The sequence below is a fragment of the Lutjanus erythropterus genome, chromosome 20 (assembly GCF_056507025.1).
Source record: "Lutjanus erythropterus isolate fLutEry1 chromosome 20, fLutEry1.hap2, whole genome shotgun sequence".
In the NCBI taxonomy this organism is placed as follows: domain Eukaryota; kingdom Metazoa; phylum Chordata; class Actinopteri; order Lutjaniformes; family Lutjanidae; genus Lutjanus; species Lutjanus erythropterus.
The window spans coordinates 13,116,759-13,137,170 of NC_139336.1; the positions used below are offsets into that span (position 1 = coordinate 13,116,759).

The 20,412-nt window shown below is 39.8% G+C and overlaps 2 protein-coding genes across 3 annotated transcripts in view; one reads left to right on the top strand and one right to left on the bottom strand.

Annotated features, from left to right (window-relative positions):
• Positions 1–14,740, top strand: part of grin3a (glutamate receptor, ionotropic, N-methyl-D-aspartate 3A) — a 67,190-nt gene extending 52,450 nt beyond the window's left edge. The window contains exons 8-10 of the mRNA XM_084746249.1: positions 84–245; positions 1,157–1,227; positions 12,729–14,740. Of these exons, the coding sequence (XP_084602375.1) occupies positions 84–245; positions 1,157–1,227; positions 12,729–13,311 (816 nt within the window). The 3' untranslated portion in view covers positions 13,312–14,740. The remainder of the gene's footprint in view (positions 1–83; positions 246–1,156; positions 1,228–12,728) is intronic.
• Positions 14,741–18,985: 4,245 nt separating this feature from the next.
• plppr1 (phospholipid phosphatase related 1) overlaps positions 18,986–20,412 on the bottom strand; it is a 68,973-nt gene continuing 67,546 nt past the window's right edge. Inside the window, exon 8 of one of the 2 annotated variants that reach the window (XM_084746137.1) lies at positions 18,986–19,670. In XM_084746137.1, coding sequence (XP_084602263.1) covers positions 19,608–19,670 — 63 coding nt within the window. In that variant the 3' untranslated portion in view covers positions 18,986–19,607. Of the gene's footprint in view, positions 20,407–20,412 lie in introns of both variants that reach the window. The other variant, XM_084746138.1, reaches the window with a different exon arrangement.

Consider the following 20,412-nt stretch of genomic DNA (forward strand, 5'->3'; position numbering starts at 1 on the left):
CATCTCCTTCTTTTTCTCCATCTCTCCACTTTGTTTTCCCCTGCCAGTGACCTCTCTCACTCTCTACCTCTGTGTCTCTCCAGACGCTGCAGATGGGTATAAAGCATTTCTCCGGTCTGTTTGTGATGCTCTGTGTGGGCGTGGCCTTATCTCTGCTGACCACTATAGCAGAGCACATTGTGTACAAGCTGGTGATCCCAAGGGTCAAGGAGCCACGCTTCAAATACTGGCTGCACACAAGCCAGGTACTGAACTCATACACACTTACACACATATACAACACAGTGAAGCACCCTCTTGACCATGAACTGAGATTGAACCACACTACTGTCACCACTAGAAGGGGTATTCAGATTTTTTTTTTATTTACAGGTAAGTGAAACTAGCCATACCAGAATATAAAAATACTAAATTGCAAGTGCAGTCCAGTATTGTGCATAAATCTGCTAAAAGAGTGAACGTTCATGAATGTGCAGATACATGTTTTTGTTGAACAGTGAACTGAGCAGATCGGTTTGCAACTAATGAACATGAATGAATGACAGTCATGTCGTCAGCTGATTAAAAAGGTGTGACGCGCACTTGCATCTGTGACAGAGCAAATATGGACAAAAACTTCAACGGGATCTAAAAACTTTATTTGATCGTGTTCATTTTGAATTGGAAAGTGGAAATTTCTAGGTCTCAACAGTATGTTAGTGTTCAAGTTTGCCTTCTGATGTAGTGTAAAATGTTCTCAAATTGAATTATTGTTAATGTATGTATAGATATAAGTTATCCTGGTCATTCAAATTAATACAAAACAATCAGACACCATTTAGTATGACATCATTATACAGACTCCAGAATCCCTGGTAGGAATTGGTTCTAATTAAAATTAAATTAAGCGGTATCACATCGGTGCAGAGACTTGTGTACTTGCCAATACCAGCATTTTAGGCAGTATCAGAGGCATTTTCTAACACTTCAACCGTAATCCGTATCTATTTAGACAGTGACACATTTTGTTGCGGTTCCACTGTGTCTTTCTCATTAACACACACATGCAAAATACAGTGAGCCTTTGATGTTCCCAATAAAAAATAGAACAATCATAGAGACACAGACAAAATGATTTACCGTAATGTGACAGCTAATGTGTTGCTTGTTTTTCCAGAGACTACACCGGGCCCTCAACTCAGTCTTCAACGATGACAAACTGCCGACTGTTACCAAACCTGAGAAGAGGTACTGTCCTTGTCATTAGAGGCTGGCCTCAATACAGCTTCAGTTCAATCGAATAATCCACCAGACAAATACATCACTGTGATATTCATGCTTCATAATGCTTTTCTTGTGAATTTGATCTGAGGACGTCCTAAACTAATTGAACTGAATTTGAACTGAGCCCAGTTATTTTGTAATAATTTGTGACCCATTTAGTACATTTTGTTTTCACTTGAGACTTAGGCTCATTAAAACTATTACCATGCAAGGATGAATCAGAAACAGGCTTGCCTCAAACTTAAGGCAGAAGAAAATTTGAAGTTCCCCTCCAGTCAAAAATATGTTTTTCTTCTTGTTCCTAGAGTTGAATGTTTGGCCTTCACTGTGCAGAATGATGTATGCGCAGAGACTGACACCAGAAAGTTGTGCTCACACTCATCTGCAGCAAGTAGAAAGTTTCAATATGCTGTGAAAATCCCATTTTCAGGGATTGGCCTAAAAGCATGATTTGTGACATCGCAAATAGTTTGAGAGCCAATCCTGGTCCAGTATTCAGCTCGCAAAAGTGTGGTGTGGAAACTTGAAACTGGATTTTTCATAAAGGCAGAGATATAATTTCAAAGATTATGACAACATAAGTGAACAAGTTCAAATTATTGTTAAAATTAGAGCAATTTCTAAATGTGTTAACACATGTCTGAAGGCAGGGCTGGGTTTAGTCATTTTGGGGCCCTAAGGAAAACACAGCCCTTCCACATCCCCCTTTCCAATCCTTGAATATATGATACATATTTATTGTTGTGTGTGGAGAATAAATTGAATTGAGGAGTCTCACAGTCTCAAGAAAGGAGCTGTTCTGTAGTCTGGTGGTTCAGCAGTGGATACTTCTGTATCTCTTGCCAGATGGCAATAAGGTGAACAGGCGCTACTGTCTTCCTGAATCATTATTGATTATTGAATAGTTGAGTTATGAGGCCCTGAGACACTCATGTATTAAGCATTCAGATGTTATTTTAGAGATTTTAAGAAAGAAAGTTAAGAAAAAATTAAGCAAAAGACAAATCTTTCTGAACCATAATGTTTTATGGGACCCTTTACAACTACCTTGTGCAACACAAAATGATGCTGACACAGCAATAGTCTGGTTTCCATCCAACTGCAGCACAAATTCTGTCCAAAGTTCCAAGAAATTCAGCTTAATGTATGTTTCTTTCCATAATTACTGCAAATATGAGGAATGGATTCGCTGAGAGAATCAGTTGTCAGTGTTAATTGTCCAGTCAGCTGCCACGAAACCATGGTGGAAGAGGAAGGAACAATGTGATGATGTAATAAAAAGAGAAGATCACCCAGAAAGTGCCATGTGAATGTGGCATTTGTTTGCTACATGTATTAATTTGAGGAACATTACAGTCTCCTCATCACTCCACACAGATCAGAGTTGTCATCCACTGCTATTTTTAGCTATTTTTTACAGGAAGTGTCAGTGAACATTTAAGTCACATTAATGTTTGGACTCAGGGTTTTCATTCCTCCTGAAGATGTCTTCGGTAAGTCTTTTTCCATTTGCACTTTGTCATATTTTGCTGTTTTTCTGAGTCTTTTTTTTTTTCATTTTTCAATTTCCAGCGTTTCCCCTCAAGTTTTTTTGAATTCTCAAATGGAGAATGCTCATAAGAACAGGTGGATGGGCGTACACCTGTTTTTATATGTTCCTTTTTCATTGTGTATTGTTATTCCTCAAAGGGGTTAAAATCTTAAAATACCATGACTGCATTGAAGTTGTAGCAACAATACACACAAAAATACTAAAGTCAAAATATCACATGAAAACATTCCCTCTCAGTCATCTCCCAAGAACCACAAAAAGCATGTGGCACCATCAGCATCAACAGAGACTCACCCTCCACCTGTACCTTACTATTTTATGATTACTTTGTTGTGCTCGGGACATTTTACCTACCCAAAAGTATTTGACATCCTGGAAATGAAACCCACTCATTAACTATATTTCTAGTGCATTTACAAACAGCAACTGACAGATCCTGGATATTCTACCTTTCAGGAAGATGCCATGCCGAACTCTGGAGCGTCACTTGAACACATCACATATCACATATGGTGAAACCTTCATTCATACTATAAAAAGCACAGAAGCACTTTTACAGGAAGACAGTTTTTCAAACTCAAACGGCCCATTGGCCAAATTATCAGGCTGCGAATAAGTGACATCAATTAACATCCAAGTGGCGGTTGAGGGACTCGTTTTTAATCGGAAACTAAACAGAATGGTCAGTCTGTTGGAAGCTAATTATCAGTAAGGGAAATTGAGGAAATAATCTGGCACTGACGTCACAGAGTATTGTTTGGCACAGTGGGTGAGAGGGGGAGATTTAGTGAATCATGGGAGCTTCTTTTTGGTCAGTCTCAGTTTCTTTTCAGACGTCGCCTGGTCCAGATTAGTTACATAAACCTTCGCAGTTGTTTCGACACCACCACTGTGTGTGTGTCATATTGAAGCCTCTTTTATTCACATTTGATCACTGCTCACTTTGTCATGTTTAATGTCACATTGGAGCATCCTCTTCAGATGCTATCAGATAAGCATATCTGATGTAGGGTAAGCAAAGTGGGAATTTATCTTTTTTTAAAGGCTTCTACAGGGAGATCAAAACAACCCTCGAGCTTATGCCAAGCAAATGAGTTCCATTTTATCTTCCTCTGTTAGAAAGATTCTGCTGTACTCGATCTATCCCTACTTAGCACCACAGACGGTGGGGACACTCAGGTGGAGCTCTCAAAGTGGGGATTAAATACACGTAATAATTATGGCACCAAGGCCATGTGAGGGATGCCTGTGGTAATGAGGATAGATTACCTACTGCTGCATAATTATGCTCATTCAATCAAGCTCTTCTGAATCCTGCCTGCACGCTGTCTAAGAGTCAGAAATTATTACTGTCATCATTGTCAGTGTCCTGCAGAAACCCTGTCAGTCGTCTGTCTTCCCATTCATGTGCGTGTAAGACTTTGTTCTGCGAATGGGTCCAGCTTGGGGTCGGTTAAAACACACCAAAAACCTTTCAAGTATCAGCGTAAACCACAACATATACACCTGTGTTTCATCAGCATATTAAAAGGCATTATGTAACCAAACGAAGCATATGAGTAAAAATTTAATTGGCTTAAAATGACTGCTTAGGACGGAGCCGTAACGTATTTCATTCCTGTGCTAACAAGGTTGTAGAAAAGCCCAAAGGCATCAGAGAAGTGTCTGTCTGAGAGAATTACGAGCAGTGTCTTTAATACCCTGAAAGGCTCTCCGATGTCCAATTAAGATCCTGTGATTTAGTATCAAACGCAGTGATAAGGTCATGTAGCTCGACAGAAGACCTTTAACCAACACCCACTCTAAAATAAGGTTGTCACTTCTAGTAGATCAAGAATATCAGTTACAATTCAGCTGCTATAATCGCTTTGATGGAGAAATGATGTGGGATGGGACCAGAGAGCCCACTTACTTATACATATCATTAATAAAATCAGTCACAACTTAAAGGTCCAGTGTGTATGATTTAGGGAATCTTTTATCAAAATGTGTCAGTCGGAGTATAATATTTATAAATATGTTTTCATTAGTGTATAATCACCTGATGTTGCCTATGTCCAATGAGAAGTGTTTGCCTGGTGTATAGATGTACGTTGATGCCGCACTTAGGCTTGTCGCTGCATTAAGTTTACATTGCAGCCATAGGGGAAAGGTCAAGACTGATCTGCGAGCAAATACATGTAATCGAGGGAGGTGTGGTCTTGTTGGATATAAAAGTGTCACTAATTCCTGGACCGATCTCGATGAGTGGTGTTTACTCCACAGAGATCATAAACTCTTGAACATAACACCACTCATCCAATTATCGAGTTCATTTCAGAAATGCGGCATCTACATATAAATGTCTGTGGCCTGGCACGTACGGCAAAAAGCTTTCTAGCTTGTGGAATTACTTCCACAGTATGCGGCCCACTGACTATGCACAGTGTTGTGTTTCTCCCTACGGCCCCACCCATGAATTCCCACTCAGGCTAACAACTTTATATTGTAATGATGACAGATTTTTAAATCGCTTTTCTCAGCTTAAAGAAAGTTTTATGAGTATAATAGCTCAATGGATCAACAAATCATGTTGAAAGTGTAATGCTTGACATTTTTTGCAGTTTGAGGTGTCCTGTCAACATTTTTACAGACATCTCTTTTATAACGGTGGCTTATGGAAAAAATATGTTTTGTGCCACACCCGTGGGAAAAATGGCGATGGCGTAGGTCATCTTCCACAGAGGCTACCATGTTGAACCACCATGTTTCTACAGTAGCCAAGAATGAACAAACCAAACACTAACTCTAGAGGTCACATTGTTTTCATCATAGTTTCTCCTGCATGCCTGGAAGTGGGGGTGAGTCAAGTGGTAGCCTATTCAGTTGGTTGCAGTCTACAACTTCACCACTAGATGTAACTAAATCCTACACACTGTTCCTTTCATAAAGATGGGATTAACAATGTAGACTTCAGTTCCAGATGTATTTATAATAACTGACATTTTCAGATCCTTTTCAGTGTTATGTATTTGTTTCATACACCATTCCAACTGCATGTCATTCATGTAAGATACCATATACCAGTGGTTTTCAAACTGGGGTCCAGGGTCCAACAGAGGCTCTAGGGGTGGATTGTAGGGGGTCTTCAACAAAAGGATTCATTCAAGATAAAGGTGGAATGGAGCTATTGGAGTTGGACAGATAGACGTAAGGGGTTACCAATAGCACTGAGTTATGATTTATATATTTATATGATAAATATGAGGTATGAGGTTTCTGCCCGAAAGCAATGATTTTTAAATTGTATCATGGTTTTTGGAACAACAAAGAAAGAAAGGTTGGCTGTTTTAATAGACTGTAATTTATTGTGATCCTGGTGTGATCATAGATTGACTATGAGGACGTTATTATGTTCAAAACAAAAAAGACAAAAATACTCAAAGGGGATTCATGAAAACAAAATCCTCTCAAATTGGGCACCTGCGGTCTAATTTGCTTTTACTGTGAGGATCCTTGACATGAAAAAGTTTGGGTAGCCCTTCCATATACAGTAAACTATGCAGTGCCTTTGATGTGTAGGAAGTGGTTTGTATTCTGCCTTTGTTTCCTCACTTCCGAGGGCACATACGTTTTCCCTCAAGAGTTGAATTTTCGGTCAACTCTGCGGTGTCAAAATAATTGGGCAGGGATTGTGCTCCCCTGTTTCACTCCTGCTGTGGAATTCTTGCAACAGAACACCATCACAGCACTTTTAAAAGAGCGTAATCACAACCAATAAGAGGTACTTTATAGGGGTCGAATACAAGAAGACCAAATTTGACATTAACGTTTCCCCTTCCATGGGGTGGTCAAGAGGTCATTCAAAACTGTGCAGAGCTGCGAACCCTCAGAGCTGGTAGGGATTCAATATCTTGCTCAAGGACACTTCAGCAGGGTGCATATCTATCTGGTGCACCTGTGTCCTGCTTGTTGAAGGTTCACTAAGCTACAAGCCGGGCACGTGTCTTGTTGTGACTGCTGGTCACAACATCTGTACTGGCAGATGGGTTGGGAAATACTGGTCAGTGGTGACATTTTCCATTCTAATTCCATTCTAAGGGTGTAGCACAACAAGAGCTGTCCTCTCTTCATACACTGAACTGGTTGACCCGAGAGCGCAAGGCGATATACACTGTAAAAAGTCACACAGGAATCAACTAATCATTTCTCATTAACTTCACACAAATGTACAAGTTTTATTTATTTGAGTTAATTAGCCTCCCGCCTGGACTGCTTGCGCGTGCCAATCTGAACCAACACTCAATTACTGGACCCATCAGACTAATTTTTTGTGCACATTCATGAGTAAGCTGGAGGACCTCTATGATTTAGAATTTTTTGGAAAACCCGGAAAAAAAAGTTTTTTTAATGGCTCCATCCTTGCAACAGACAGGGTCACAGGCTTTATGTTTTCAGGTCATCTCATTCTTGTGAACGCTGTATCTCAAGAACGCCTTGAGGGAATTTCTTCTAAGTTGGTACAAATGTCCACTTAAACTTAAGGATGAAGTGATTAGATTTTCATGGTCAAAGGTCAAAGGTCACTGTGACCATAGGTCTATCTCATTCTTGTCTGAAACTCTCCCAAGACCCCTCTCTTTTGTTTTTTAGAAAATATTTATGATGAAAGCTTGCTGTGTGTCTCTAATACACTTCAAGATAAATCATGGTTGCTCGTTTTCAGAAAAAATTAAAACACTGCCAACTATGATGAAGGTTAGTAATGAATTAGTTAATTAAGTTAATAAATTATAATAAATATTGAATGTTGGTCGGTGCGACTAAAGACTTGTTGGTTCAACTTATATCTCAAGCTTACTGAACAGATTTTCTCAAATAGAACTGAATAATATTAAGTTTGACAAGAAAAGTTTATTTACTTTGAATCATTGCAAATTACCTCAACTTGTCTTTTTAAATTCAGTCAACTTATAATTTTAAGTCAGCCCAGACACTTACCTTTTTAAGTTAAACCAAATTCTTTTTACAGAAGCTTTAGATTCTGTATTTGTGTGTCTAATAACTCTGCATCTATAATGTTGTAGGGACATTTGTGAAACTACCGAATAAAGAGAAAATCAATATTTATGAAAGCAGAAACGAAGAATAGGATGTATCTTAATGAGAGGAATCTCTTGACCCTGCCAATTGGAAGTAGGAGAGACTAGATATCTCTGAGGACTGAGAACTGGAAAAGGGAGTGGGGAGGAGAGATTTGCCCTCTCTGAAGAAAAGGATCAGGGTACTTAACACTCATCAGGTGTGGAAACTAAATTATCTCTCCGTAATTGATGGGGAAAAAAAAACAGAGTGACTCGCGGTCGTGTCTATAGGCTCCCTGCCTCTTCATATACAGAATGTAAAACAAAAAGCTCTATATTTAAGTTAGAAATGTAGATGCCCTCTGACATCAATCAGAGGAACATGATGATGAGTTTCACAGCTCTTACATTTAAAGTAAGAAATTTATGTGTTGTTCTGCTTTGTGATGCAACTTAATCTCACACCACCCAGACACTTGTATATGAAGTGATTTTTAGGGTGAATTTCTCTACATCATCTTGGAAAAACTTATCATGTGAAGGACATCCCAGCATTTCAGGGGAAAAAAACATAATGATTTGTATTTCAGCATGCTTTTCATCTGCACACTTGCCAGCACTGCTTGGTGCACTGTTCCCTCTCTGACCTTGATATCATTATTTCTTGTGGGACTCTCTACTAGGCAAAAAAAAGTTAGTCTTCATATATTTCCAGTGAAATGATATGAGCTCTGTCTCAATCGTCATCCCCATTCATATCATGAAAAATGGAAGAGCTCCTTTTTCATATGAGAGTAAAACATGGACCTCTAAATGCTGAGGAAATAAAATACCGTTCAGAGGAGCCACAAAGTGTTTTCAAAATCAATGAATAAAAAACAAAAGATAATTAATCGATAAAAGCAAAAATATTACATGACAAGCTAAAAATGTAAAAAAAAAACAGGTCAAGAGGGGTTATTACAGATGAAACCAAGTCTGTGAAGGTGAATTTTAGGCCGCAATTTTTTAGGCCGCAATTTAATTTGCTCTGTGCTCCAGCTTGCTACCCACCGAAACCTTGGTTAATTTTACTGTTTCCTGTATTGCTATAGATATGCTAGGCCCGTCTATGTTGAGAACCAAATTTTAAAGATGGTTTAAAGTCGGGAGACCTGTAAAACTGCCATAGCCTACTATATTGTCACATCTTAACTTATCTATCTTAATGGTTTCAACATACTGGCTAATTAGCTAGCTAATCTATATAAATCATTAGGTAGATAGTTACACCTGATAGCTAATGTTAGTCAAATTCTAGCTATCTAGCTAGCCAGTGTGTATCAATTGTTAGCTAGCTAGGTAGCTAACTAGCTAATTTTCTTTTTTTTTTTTAATATAGGTGAGCCTAGCACATAGCTAATGACAGGAGCCATTGTTTTCCCACGATGGTGAAGGCATGACCTACCTCTTATTCTCTTACCCTGAGATTCTTACCCTAACCCTACCTAATCTCACTCTATATGCCTAAATCTACCCAACTCAATCCAAATAAATGAAGGTAGTGAGTACTAGCCAATCAGAGGAGGTCAAGTTGTCATGACTTCACTCTCCTGGGAGGAAAAATGTGTCAAGGAAACAGGAAAGGAGAAAGTTGACCACAGTTTGGCTAAAAGGGGCAGAACTTGGGAAAAGTCAGTTGTTAGACATTGTAACGCAGGGCCCTGAAATCACTGGCTTCTGCATCATATCATAATTAGTTAGACAACATCTGTGCTAAAAAGTGTAGAACAGTAACACCAACAAGTAATGCATATAAAGGTTCTAAAATTGGGCCGCTTATCTTGAGACTTAAGGCTTAAGAGACCATGATAATGTTGACCATGTCACAAAATCTTCTCATCCCCATTGCAGCCGTTATGTAAGCACAGGTGCCTTCTTGTCTAAAGGTGCACGTGTCATTTTAAGATAAGATTCTTTTTATGTTCTTATATTCTGACGTCTCATCCTTCAGCTTAAAGTCTCTTTTGATGTCAGAAGCATCTCATTAGATTCTTCTTGTCACTTTTTTTAACACCAGCAAAAAAAATACCTTTGACTCAGAGAGTGCTTCAGTTAGGCTTCAATTCATATGATGGGAATCTCTCATCTATACCCCTTTAATGAAATCATGGATATTTTTCAGCTTGCAGATCTGGTCCAATAGGTGTGAAAAGTTTCTGTTTGAGAGAAGAAACCAAATTTTGTTATTTTCTAAGTCCCTGGCATCAGAGATATCCTGTAAATGACTGGATGAAACATTTGAGTTGGCAAAGAGTAGAACTGTATTGGTGCTTTATGTACTGGGTTGTGTTCTCATTTTCAGTGATAGGGAACACAAAGTGGTCTCAGGAGATTTAAATGTATAATATTTAAAAGTTTCTGTTCATAAAAACTTTTTAAAACAGATTTTTAAATTCTTATGAATATAATTTTGTATTAAAATTCAACTTTTCTTGTTTTGTTTGCTTGAATAAGGACATGGGATGTTGCCTTTACAGGGCATCTAATCCACTGACTCACAAAAATACCTCATAATGTTATTTTAATAAAGACCACAGAAACTGTAATACTATAAAGTTGATTATGTATTAATCAAAAGATAAACATTTCAATTTTAACTAAATATTCAGAATCAATTATGAGGACAAGGGCTGCCTTCAGCAAAACATTTCCATGGTTTGATGAAGCATAAAAGCAAGGACACTTGCTGGTATTTTCTCTAAACCCGAGATGACACCAGCCTTGTGTAATATCCAATCATGTATTGCAGACGCCACTTTCTTTCTGCCTTCTTCCTGTCGTGTGCTGATGCTGTGAAAAAAAAGGAAGAAGCTTTGGGCAAAGGTCCAGGGTGACTTGCTGTTGCAGGAGTTTTTCATGGTCAGTGTAATCAAAGGGATTGATATGTCACCAACAAGAAGAGTTTGTCTGGCTTTAAAACTTCAGTGAAATAGCTTTGAGATGATATTTTTTCGTCCGTGGTTTGCGGTGATTCCTCAGTAAATGAAATGTGATTTGCAGGTAAAATGAGTTGAAAAGAAGGTAGGACAAATGCTGTGAGACTGACACTGATTGAGGATCGCTCTGCTCTTCCATCGCTCCCTGCAGCAGCATGATGAGAAAGGATTTGTCATGTGGTATATAAGCCTGGATAGAAAATAACATTAGTGATGTTGGGTCGTACTGACACTTCACATCTCCAGCCCACTGCTGCTATAGTGCTCATTAGCTTAAAGATGAAGGTAGACCTCCAGGTTGGGTGGGAGTGGTTGTTGGGAATAGTGCTGGCGCCTGAAGAAATTAATTGGGTATGAATATAATGCTAGGGAGTCTGGACAGTTATGGTCTTTTTTTGTCCAAAATACCTTCATTTTGCGGGGGATGATCTTTGAAAAAAAATGAAAATGCTAGGCTTATTTGCATTATATTTAAAAATTGACATGATTATGACATTGTTAAGATTGAATCTGTGCATCATTTGATAATTGGTTCCGCAAAGTTTATTGGGTGTACTTTGCTTGTTCAACTATAATGGCCATGTTCTAACAAGATATGCTGGTAGCTTGACCATTAGGCCAGCTTGTCAGACCATAAGGGCATAAGGGCTCTTGTGAGGCTGGAGTTGAAAAAAAAGAGAGAAAGAGAAAGAAGATCCTTCAGTAAAAGTTGCATGATGAACATACACAGAAATCCAATTTGCCAACCTGTGAGAGCACAATCATTTATCAACAAGTCCCACTGCAACTCAGCCACCAAACAAATAAATATGTGCTGCTCAATGTCATTATGGAGGCAAATACAGTAAAATGATGGGTGCTAGCAAACCAGGAGTTGCATTAATCACTACAAAAGCATTACAAAATATACACTCATATACACCCCCACATGTAGAATTCATTTATTCAGACTATTTTTGGCAGAAAAACCATGGGATTCTGATTAAAACAAGGCTGGGAGTCTATAGCCAGGATAGTGTCTGTGAGATTATACTTTTAATGAAATGCTAATGTCAGCATGCTCATAATTGTCAGTTTGAGCATGTTGTGAGCAATTGGGAGCATATTAGCATGTATCAAAGACAATTTTATTAGCACTAAGTACAGCTGAGACAGATGGGAAGGTCATCAGTTTTGCAGGCGTTTGGTCATAAACCAAAGTAATGGACATATTTAAATCTGAGCTGGTGATGGTGCTAGAAGAAAATATACGGGATCATCAAAGTTATTAAATAAACATGAGGGTATATACCAGATTGCATGGTGATATCCATCCAAGATATTTTAGTTTGGACAGTAGTTGTTGCAGTATTTCAGTTTTGACCGTAGTGATGGACCAACCATCACAGTCAGACAGTCAAGCCACTGGTGTAGCTAAAAAAAAGCAGGTTATTTATTAAATAGCTGTACAATATACACAAAAGGGGTATTTTTCATTTAATGGGACATTCAGTGAGAACACTTGTACTGCCTCTTGGCGAGCATTCACAGTAGTTGTTGTATTCCTCCAAAGCCTCTTAACAATGTCTGGAACTTTCCCATACAGCAGTTTAGGGAAATTGGTCCTCACTTTACTACCTTGTTCAAGGTCTGGTAGTCACTCAATTGCTGAATTATGTTGTATGTGCAGCAGCAGTTCAGTGTGTAAGCACACGGTTGACAGCATCTGTGTGTCTATACAATAGCAGGGGAGAGAGATACCATCTAAACTGCTGGTTTTACGTGCGAATCACCTTGGGAAGCTGTAGTCACACATTATGCCCCACATTGGCATTTTAGGAAGAAAACAGAATTGCCACCTTACATTTCTCCGTGCATCTGTCTTATCTCCAGGTGCAACGAGGGAAACAACCAGTCAGCATCTTGGAATCCTGCAGAGTCCTCCCACTGCAACAGGCGAAGGGTCCTTCCACAGGAGATGCAGAATGACCTGGAGCGCCCATCCTCCCAGGATCTTCCTCCTCCACCACCACCATCTCCCCTGCCTCATCCCCATTCTCTTCCCCTACTGGAGAAACACCTGCCCATAGTGACCAACGCTAATGGTCGCTCCGACCTGTTAGGGCGGGCATTGGGCCAAGGACTGGGCCCAGGGCAGGGGGGGTCTGGGCAGGGCATAACTTCAGGACAGTGCCGGGGTTTGGGTGCGGGCGACTGCGGCCCCGGCCTTGGCATGGGCAGGAACCCGCTGGTTCAGGAGCTGTCAGAACTGGAAGGTCAGATCCTTGTAATCAAACAGCAGTTACAGTCAGCCATGAGGAGGAAGAGAGAGCTAGAACAGTACCAATCAGAAAACCAGCAAGCAAACCAGACTGTACCCTGTCCGCCCACTACGCATCAGTCTAACCAGTTTGCTCAGTATACCCAGTCCCACCAGCAGACTAACCAACACACAAACACACTCCCGGAGTTCTGAAGCTTTTCTCCTTTGTTCTGCCCAGAGAAACCTAGCTGGACATGGGACTAGTTTCCAAAACCTCCAGTAGGTTCTGGAAAAGGATCCTTGTCTGAGTTCGTAAGTTGGAACCTTCACAGATTCCTGGGAGTTGAATCCTCCATTAGACTCAGGAGTTCCCCTGAACGGACTGAAATGTTCTCCAGGGATCAGATCCTGCTCTGTAATGCCGGTAGAATATTACTGGACTTCTGGAATATGAGGCATTGGACAAAGGTCGACCGGGGACCCTGAATTAAATCTGTCCTCACTAGCTTGTTGCTGTCACTGAAGAGCTGTGCAAACCTTCCTCTTCTTAACCTCCTTTCCCCCATTTTCTTCACCCTCTTTTCACCTCTTTCTGAGCCCTTCATTTTTTCCTTTTACTTCCATTCCCATTCCTCTCTACCCCTTCCTCCTGTCCCTCTCATCCCTCCCCTCTAAGCCTAGTCTCTTCAAGGGTGCAGATTTGCTTGCCATGATGATAAGCTTCGTCACAGATATGAAGACTCTTTGGTATTTAAGCTTAATGGGCTAATTCACCTGAGTCTTATGTTGAGACTCATTGAGAGTGTAAATGACCTGAAGTTGAACCCAGCCACTTAAGTCGTTATGTCCTCATGTCTTGCTGAAGTCTTGTACCTTTGAGGGGGAAATAAAAAAAGGCAATTGTTGGTGAAGGTTAGTTACCATTGATGACCTAATGTTTCTGGCCTTTGACAATGCATTTGATTTGATCGTTTTTTTTCTCTAGTGCGCCTTTTTGTGGGTTGGTGGGGCTGTTGTTACGAGTAAAAAACAAAATAAGATATAAAGCTTCAGCAAGACACCTCTATATTTGTCAAGACCATCTGGTTGGTATCTGTTGGTGGATTATAGGACAATACAAAATCTTATTTTAGGGATCACTGTATAATATTGTCCTGCACTTCACAGATGCACTTCTAGTTTCTTAAAGAAAGCTGCACCTAAAGGTCATCATTGAACTTGTCAGAGTTTGACTTGAGGTCTTGAAGGTTATCTTCATCATAATGGCTTCAGAATCACACGGGATCTGAAGGGGTAAGACATTAAATGGAAATAAGTCCAAGAGTCTAGAGCTTTTGCAGTCAGGGACCCAAAACAGGACCTTCATATATAGCCTCTTGAAATCATACTGGTGCTCTTGCAGTCTCGTGACACAACAAATACAGGACTACCATTCAGTTTTTGGTACAACCCAATAGTTAAATAGTAAATGTATTCATGAGCGCAGACCACTAGTCGAACTCTGACATTGGATATGATGATCATTCACAACTGAACACACTGAAACAGTCCCTCTGTGATGAGACCTGTTTTCTTGCATCTTTTTTGGTTTGCATTTGGATGTGTTCTGTTATTAAAAACTTACCTCTCTTCTTTGCACTTAATTATTTTTTTCCTTCAGTCTCTCTATAATATTCTAAATATGTGACATGTAAATATATGATTTCTAGTACAAATTAGAAAGCAAAATGTGGACCCCTTTTCTGTTGGTAAAGGGGAGCTTAGGTGGAGGCAAAACAATTCCCTACACAAATTAGCTAATACTAGTTAGCAAGTTTTGTTGGCTTGTTTCTTAACAGTAGTTTAAGAAAATATGAGATCCTCTGAATATGTGTGGTCACTGCAATAGGTGGTTGGACAAATATCTCCACTACCTGCAACCGGCAGTTGTTTTTTGGGGGGATGATTTTTGTCTCTCTTTTTTTTTCTAATTTAATGTTTTAATGAGTAACACCTGCTCTGCAACACACTCCCACAGCACATATCCACTGAGCTGGAGTGTGAGTGAGAGACAAACAGCCTATATATAACCAGAATATCTTCAAATCTAATGCCGTGAATTAAGGATTTATTTCAATTAAACCAGAGCTGGTGATTGTTCTAACAGTGGAAGGACTAACCAAGATGATTTTGGAGTTTTACTTTGTTTCTGTTTGTCAGGTTTACATGAAATGTGTAAGTCAACAAAGCTACTGTCTTAGTTTGGTAAAAGAGAGAAACTGGATTTCAGGAAGTGATCAGTAGTATTTTTATGTTTATTAAGGAAAATACCTGAGAATATTTCCTTTGCTGATAGTTTGTGAGTTCATTTTTTATGTTGTCACAGCTAGCACATAACACCCAGTTTTTGTCTTATCACGTTAAACCAGAGTTTTCTTTGTTTTAGTTTATTTTTTCTTCTGAAAAATTAAATTATTACACCTCCATAACCTTGAAACTGTTAGGTACGGTGGTTTTCAGTGTTATAAAACTTTGGCGTCACCTAGCAACAAAATGAATTTACTGACAACTGACTTAAATCAAGACCAGAGGCTTGACGACTATCATACTATTTTTTTCAAGGACTTAAGGGATGTGCTTTCACTGACAGGTGACAAGTTTCCAGCTCTTGTACGAGAGACAAAGATGAATCATTGTATCCGCAGGTACAGAACAAAGGCTGGCATCCAGGGCACACCAATCAAACTGAGCATTGAGGATTTATTGCTAGATTTTTTTCCTCCCCAAGATGGCCACTGAGATTCAACTGCAGTTACTCATCCCCCCCCCCCCCCCCCCCCCATCTAAATAGATTCCATTATGGTTTAAAAATACCCTGCAGCAGTGTATATAAAACCAACCCACTCAGAGCTTTGCTGCACACCTTGGTTGTTACACTATTCTTCAGTCATATTGCTAGAGGACAGCAATTTGGACAGGAAGGTGTACTGAGAACAGCCAAGGATGACATTTTATAAACACATGCCATGGTCAAATACTGCCACACACACACACACATACACAAACAGTCCCTATCTATTTAGCCACTGTGTCTGCAGGGTAAGCGCAGGCTGTCACAGCTGAAATGAATACCTGACAGAGCAAAAGAGCAAGTGCACTGGCTGAGCCGTCAGCTTTCTTTGTGTCTCTGTGTGTGTACTGCTTGCTTAGCTGTGACATAAACATCAGTGAAGTCGCTGCGGTCCTAACAGGATGAATCAACAGAAAACCTAAATAAGAGCCTGGTTTTTTAGCATATCTATGCTCATTCTAATCACTTGTCTGGGTGGCATTGGTGGTTGGACAGGGGTGTGGTATGAGGAGGAAAGGTCTGCCTAACAGGATGTGACACTTGGTACATGGAGCAAGAATAGAATCATAATCATATAGACTTTTTTTTCTAAATATAAGTTTGCTAAAACATCATGTTTTTCTCCTGACTTGTTGTCAGAGGCAATAATACAAGGCATCGTACGTCCCCTTTCAAATTGCACATATTAGCATTTGTAAGGAGTTCACAAAATAAATATGAGTTTTTTTGTTCAAGAACAACCCTGAAGGTGTACTAGTCCTCCCAGAAACTTTCCATTATTATAAACTCGAAATCCATTTAGTGAAATTGTCCTTCATGCCTGGGTACATACAGTATGTGAAGAATATTTAAAGCAAGATGTTTTTTCCCCTGAGCTGTGCCTCCTAAGAGGCACCTCAGACTGTGTAAAGGCCACTGCACCTTCTACATGTACCAATCAAATGCCTGTAGGGAAAATTCTGTGACAAGTTAGTCCCACCCTTTTTGGCTGTTTGCTCCAATAGCAACTGAGGAAACTTGGGACCTTGGTCGGCACTCTCCTTTTCCTTTAAAAGCTGCATGTAGTCACGTCTTAAGTTAGCTAATGTTAGCAAAATGCTAGCTAACTACCTACTTCACGATTGATGTAGATTAGCTAGTTAGCTAACTTAAGATGTGAATATGTTACTTTTACAGGTCCCGCTGTAACATCTTTAAAGCATCTTCAAAATTAGGTTTTCATGTCAACATAGACAAATCTAGCACGTAGCCTATCTAAGTGTAAGAAAGACAAAAGCTGACCAAGGTACCAGGTTTGCTTTGCTGTTGTTGGAGCACAGGGCAAAAAGGGGCAGGACTTATGAAGAATCGACTGAGCTCACCTTTGAGCAATTTTGACTGTGAGGATGTGCACAATCAGCCAATAGAAACACTAATACACAATGTTAGTAGAGTATAGCTGGGCATACACTGTACAATGTGAGCATGTTTCACACCCGTTTTTTGAGCTGTATGACTTATTTTAGAGTTGGGCCCAATTTCAGCTTAATTTGCCATACAGTGTACAACGGGGAGCGAGGACTGATCAACTGTTCCTGAAAGGCCATCAGACATTTGGGTTAATTTCTGACATGGTTGGCGACTGTCAGGCTGTTGCACAGCTGAAGTAGAGCCACGAGTTGACTCCCCAAGGTAAGTGCCTTTTTTTCTCACTGTGCCTGTGCCAAATGGCTAAAGTGCCGTGGTGACAACTTTGGCCACGTGGACGGAAAACATGTAGAGTAAGTTGTAGCTAGCTTACTTCCAGTTCTCTCTGGAAAAATAGCAAGCCATACTGTTCACATCTTCACAAGTCCATAAACAGCAACACCTCTTTTGTTTTAAGAGGTTTCAGCACACAGGATGGCAAAGATGATCAAAAGCAAAACATTTCTGCCTTGTTAGCCTTATTGCAAGCAAACAAACTTATACCTGTCTTGGAGCTTTTAAAACAAACTTCATTGACAACTGTCAGTAGCCAGAGTAGTCTGCAAGAGCCAATGGGCTGTTTATTCTATATTTTACACATACAGTGTGAGCACTCAGATAACGGCTCAAAAAATTGTGAGCTTCGGCTTCACATCACAGATGATTTACTCGTACAGTAACATTTCTAAAATCATACAGTGTATGCCCATCTTAAATGGAGAAGTCATTCATGTGGAGTGTGCCATCACCCTGCTCAGTACAATATTACACTACCAGACTACAAACTGCAGCATCGGTGTCACAGACTTTTTTTCTGCTTGTGATCGCTCTGCTCACTATTTATTTATGACCCACACTGAAACTGTGACATCAAATCATTTTCTGAGTGCACGGGACAATTTCATTAAATGAAATGTAATAATGTGAAAATGTGACCATACCTTCAGGCTGCAGATGAGCCAGGGTTTAGATTTGGGCCAATCACAGCAAAGAAGACAGTATTTGCATGCAGCAGAAGAATTACTGCAGGTCTGCCTGCGAGGCTCAACTTAGGGCAAAAAAGTGAAGAAAACAAATCTCTAAATATTCAAACAAACACAAGGACAGACATGTTTCTCACATCTTCCTGCAAGATAATTTGTTAATACTGAACGTCAAGAATTCGTTGTGCCTCAGTTCTTTGGTATATTAATTTGAATTTGACATAGAAGAGGAATAGGGCTATTAGTTCTTTGCTTTCTAACCCATTGTCTTTCTTGATTTTGACCATATTTTATATGTTAAAAGGAAAGAAGTCACGTAAATGACCAGTGTGTAGGATTTAGTGGCATCTAGCAGTGAGCTTGCAGACTGTGAACACCTTCAGTCATCCTCCCCCTCCAATCATGTAGGAGAACCAATAGTGGATGGACTTCCATGGGAGAGGACCTGTGTCCTCTGTAGATATAACTAAGGTAAGGTAACAAAAAACACAACTATTATCATTTTTTCAGTGAATAAGGAAAGCATATGAACTGTGCCATATTCTGCCAATAGATCCCCATAAATCTTACACAATGGTCCTTTAAATTTGAGCATTCTGACACGTAATGAAAAACACAAAAGAACACATTTGTGCTACTGACTATTTAATTTGTGGACAAACCAAGAAAAAAAAATATATGTAGCATTTCAAATGAAACGCTATTTTTTGTTCTCAAAGTAAAAGACGTTTATAATCACAATGATAATGAGTATAGTTCAAATAATGAATATCTATAAAACATCTTGACTTCTCTCTTCATGCTGGGCATTATCTTCCAATGGGAAATGGAGTCACAACATTGCATCACAATCCACTGGTGGGTCGGGGAGGGGGAGGGGTGCCTCAAGGAGGAAAAGTGAAGCAGGAGTCATTAGCCTGGTTTCCATATAAAAGGGCTAGCCAGGCCTTAAGTAACTCATTCAGTTTCACTCCAAAGAGCATTTCTGTCTCTTTTTTTCTTTTTCCCATGTCGGGATTTCAGTTAAAATTTAATTGTAAAGCCACACCAGTGAAATCTTCAGGTAGATCTGGCGCAGGCTAGCCCCCCACTAGACCTCTCTGTAGTCAAATCCCTATTAACATCACAGTGAATCAGGAAATTGGGGTGAAACACGCTCCTAGTGAGAATTTCAACCAAAATTTCATTTTCATTGTGGCTGATAGAATGGCCCTGCAAGCGCCAAACCCCATTTTCTGACTCGGAGGATGTCACTGACTCTTCCTTGTCATTTCCTCCAAAGGGGAGAGGGGTCGTTTCCCGAAACACCTAAACTGATACCAAAACATATCCAGGTTTACAGCAGGCAAACAGGTCCAAATGGATCATAATAGTCATACAGATTGACAAAAATCTTTACAAAATATGACCTGACATGGTCAATTAATGTACAGAAAGAGATAATAAAAAGAAGGATTCTGTCTTTTTTTTCTGTACAAATGACAAACATCACAGAACAACAACATCAATATTTTTTCCATAGCAGATTTTTCAGACTGAGAGGGGGATAGATGTGGTGATCGACGAGGCAAGTCACCTGACAGGATGTGATGTAAAACAGAGTGAGTCAGCTGACAGGAAGTGTGCAGGTTTAACACCGTCAGGGGTAGGCTACAGCACTCGCTCATACAAAATGTACAAAACACCATCCTCTAACTACAAACAGCACACCTTGGAGGGAAAAAAATGTCCCATGTTTCAAATGGTTTCAAGTATCTGGGAAAACAATCTGTGCTTGGGTTTACCTTGTGAAAGTTTCGCCTGTGATGCGATCTGTGTGCCTTGGCTGGTTGAGTTGAGCATAGCCAACTAGATGAGAACCATTAGAAACATGTTGTATTTTGTCCCCTTGGTGAATTAAACAGATATATCAGGAGTGTTTCTTGTTAAGCATTCGGAGCCACGTGGCATGCGTCCTCGTCATTGTGTCTGGAAGTGCTGTGGAGACGCAAACGTGACCCGGTGCTGCCCCCTTAGTCATGTGACCTCAGTCATCGATGCCGAGTGGTTCTGAAA